The 753-nt window shown below is 30.4% G+C and overlaps 1 protein-coding gene across 1 annotated transcript in view; it reads left to right on the top strand.

The window, feature by feature from the left end:
- Positions 1 to 230: 230 nt before the first annotated feature.
- The window catches only part of LOC106475300 (diuretic hormone receptor-like), a gene marked incomplete at its 5' end in the record, with an annotated part of 23,864 nt that continues 23,341 nt past the window's right edge, over positions 231 to 753 (top strand). The window contains one exon of the mRNA XM_013935992.1: positions 231 to 353. Within this exon, the coding sequence (XP_013791446.1) occupies positions 231 to 353 (123 nt within the window). The remainder of the gene's footprint in view (positions 354 to 753) is intronic.

Raw genomic sequence — 753 nt, 5'->3', positions numbered from 1 at the left:
AAAAATCCAAAAAAGTTTTAAACTTTCATTCACCAAGATTGTGTGAACGGTAAACATCACATTTCTAGAGTTCATTTGAAATTTGCTATATAACGTTCAATTGTCTCTATTTAAACCCAAATTCAACACACTTAACCTGTTGACCAGTCAACATCAAACCAATACTTCGTTTTAAATGATAACTGTTTACCATTTTTTTGTGCTCACCATATATATATTTCTGCATTTAGAGAGTAGCTTTTATTGTAATACTACTTGGGACGGAGTATCGTGCTGGCCTACAACAGTAGGTGGCGTCAGCGCAGATATCTCGTGTTTTGGTGAACTTCACGGAGTCCGCTACGACACCAGTCGTAAGTACAAAAATGCATCTTACTAAAAAAATTATATTTGAACGATTTATCTTTGGGGAAAATAAATCATTGCTTAACGGTGAAAAATCAAAATTTATTAGTAAAATTTTTTATTTAAGCTAAGATTTCTATTTGTAAATAGCTTGGTGTTTTCTTCCTTCTTAATCTTTATTCGTACAATAAATTTGATTTGATTTTCTTGAGAAAACTCTTTAGTTTTACGATTAACATAAGTTTTAAATACGTTTATTGTTTAAATCATGAACATGAAACCATTTATCTCCTAAGTATGGGCAAGATAACTAGATACTGATATTGTTGTGTATCATGAATAATATTCAACGTTAAACTGGTACACAATTAGAAACATTTTATTTAGACCTATCTATGGCCTTCAAAA

The sequence above is a fragment of the Limulus polyphemus genome, unplaced genomic scaffold (genome assembly GCF_000517525.1).
Source record: "Limulus polyphemus unplaced genomic scaffold, Limulus_polyphemus-2.1.2 Scaffold8374, whole genome shotgun sequence".
In the NCBI taxonomy this organism is placed as follows: domain Eukaryota; kingdom Metazoa; phylum Arthropoda; class Merostomata; order Xiphosura; family Limulidae; genus Limulus; species Limulus polyphemus.
This window is presented reverse-complemented; position numbering and strand designations above follow the sequence as displayed.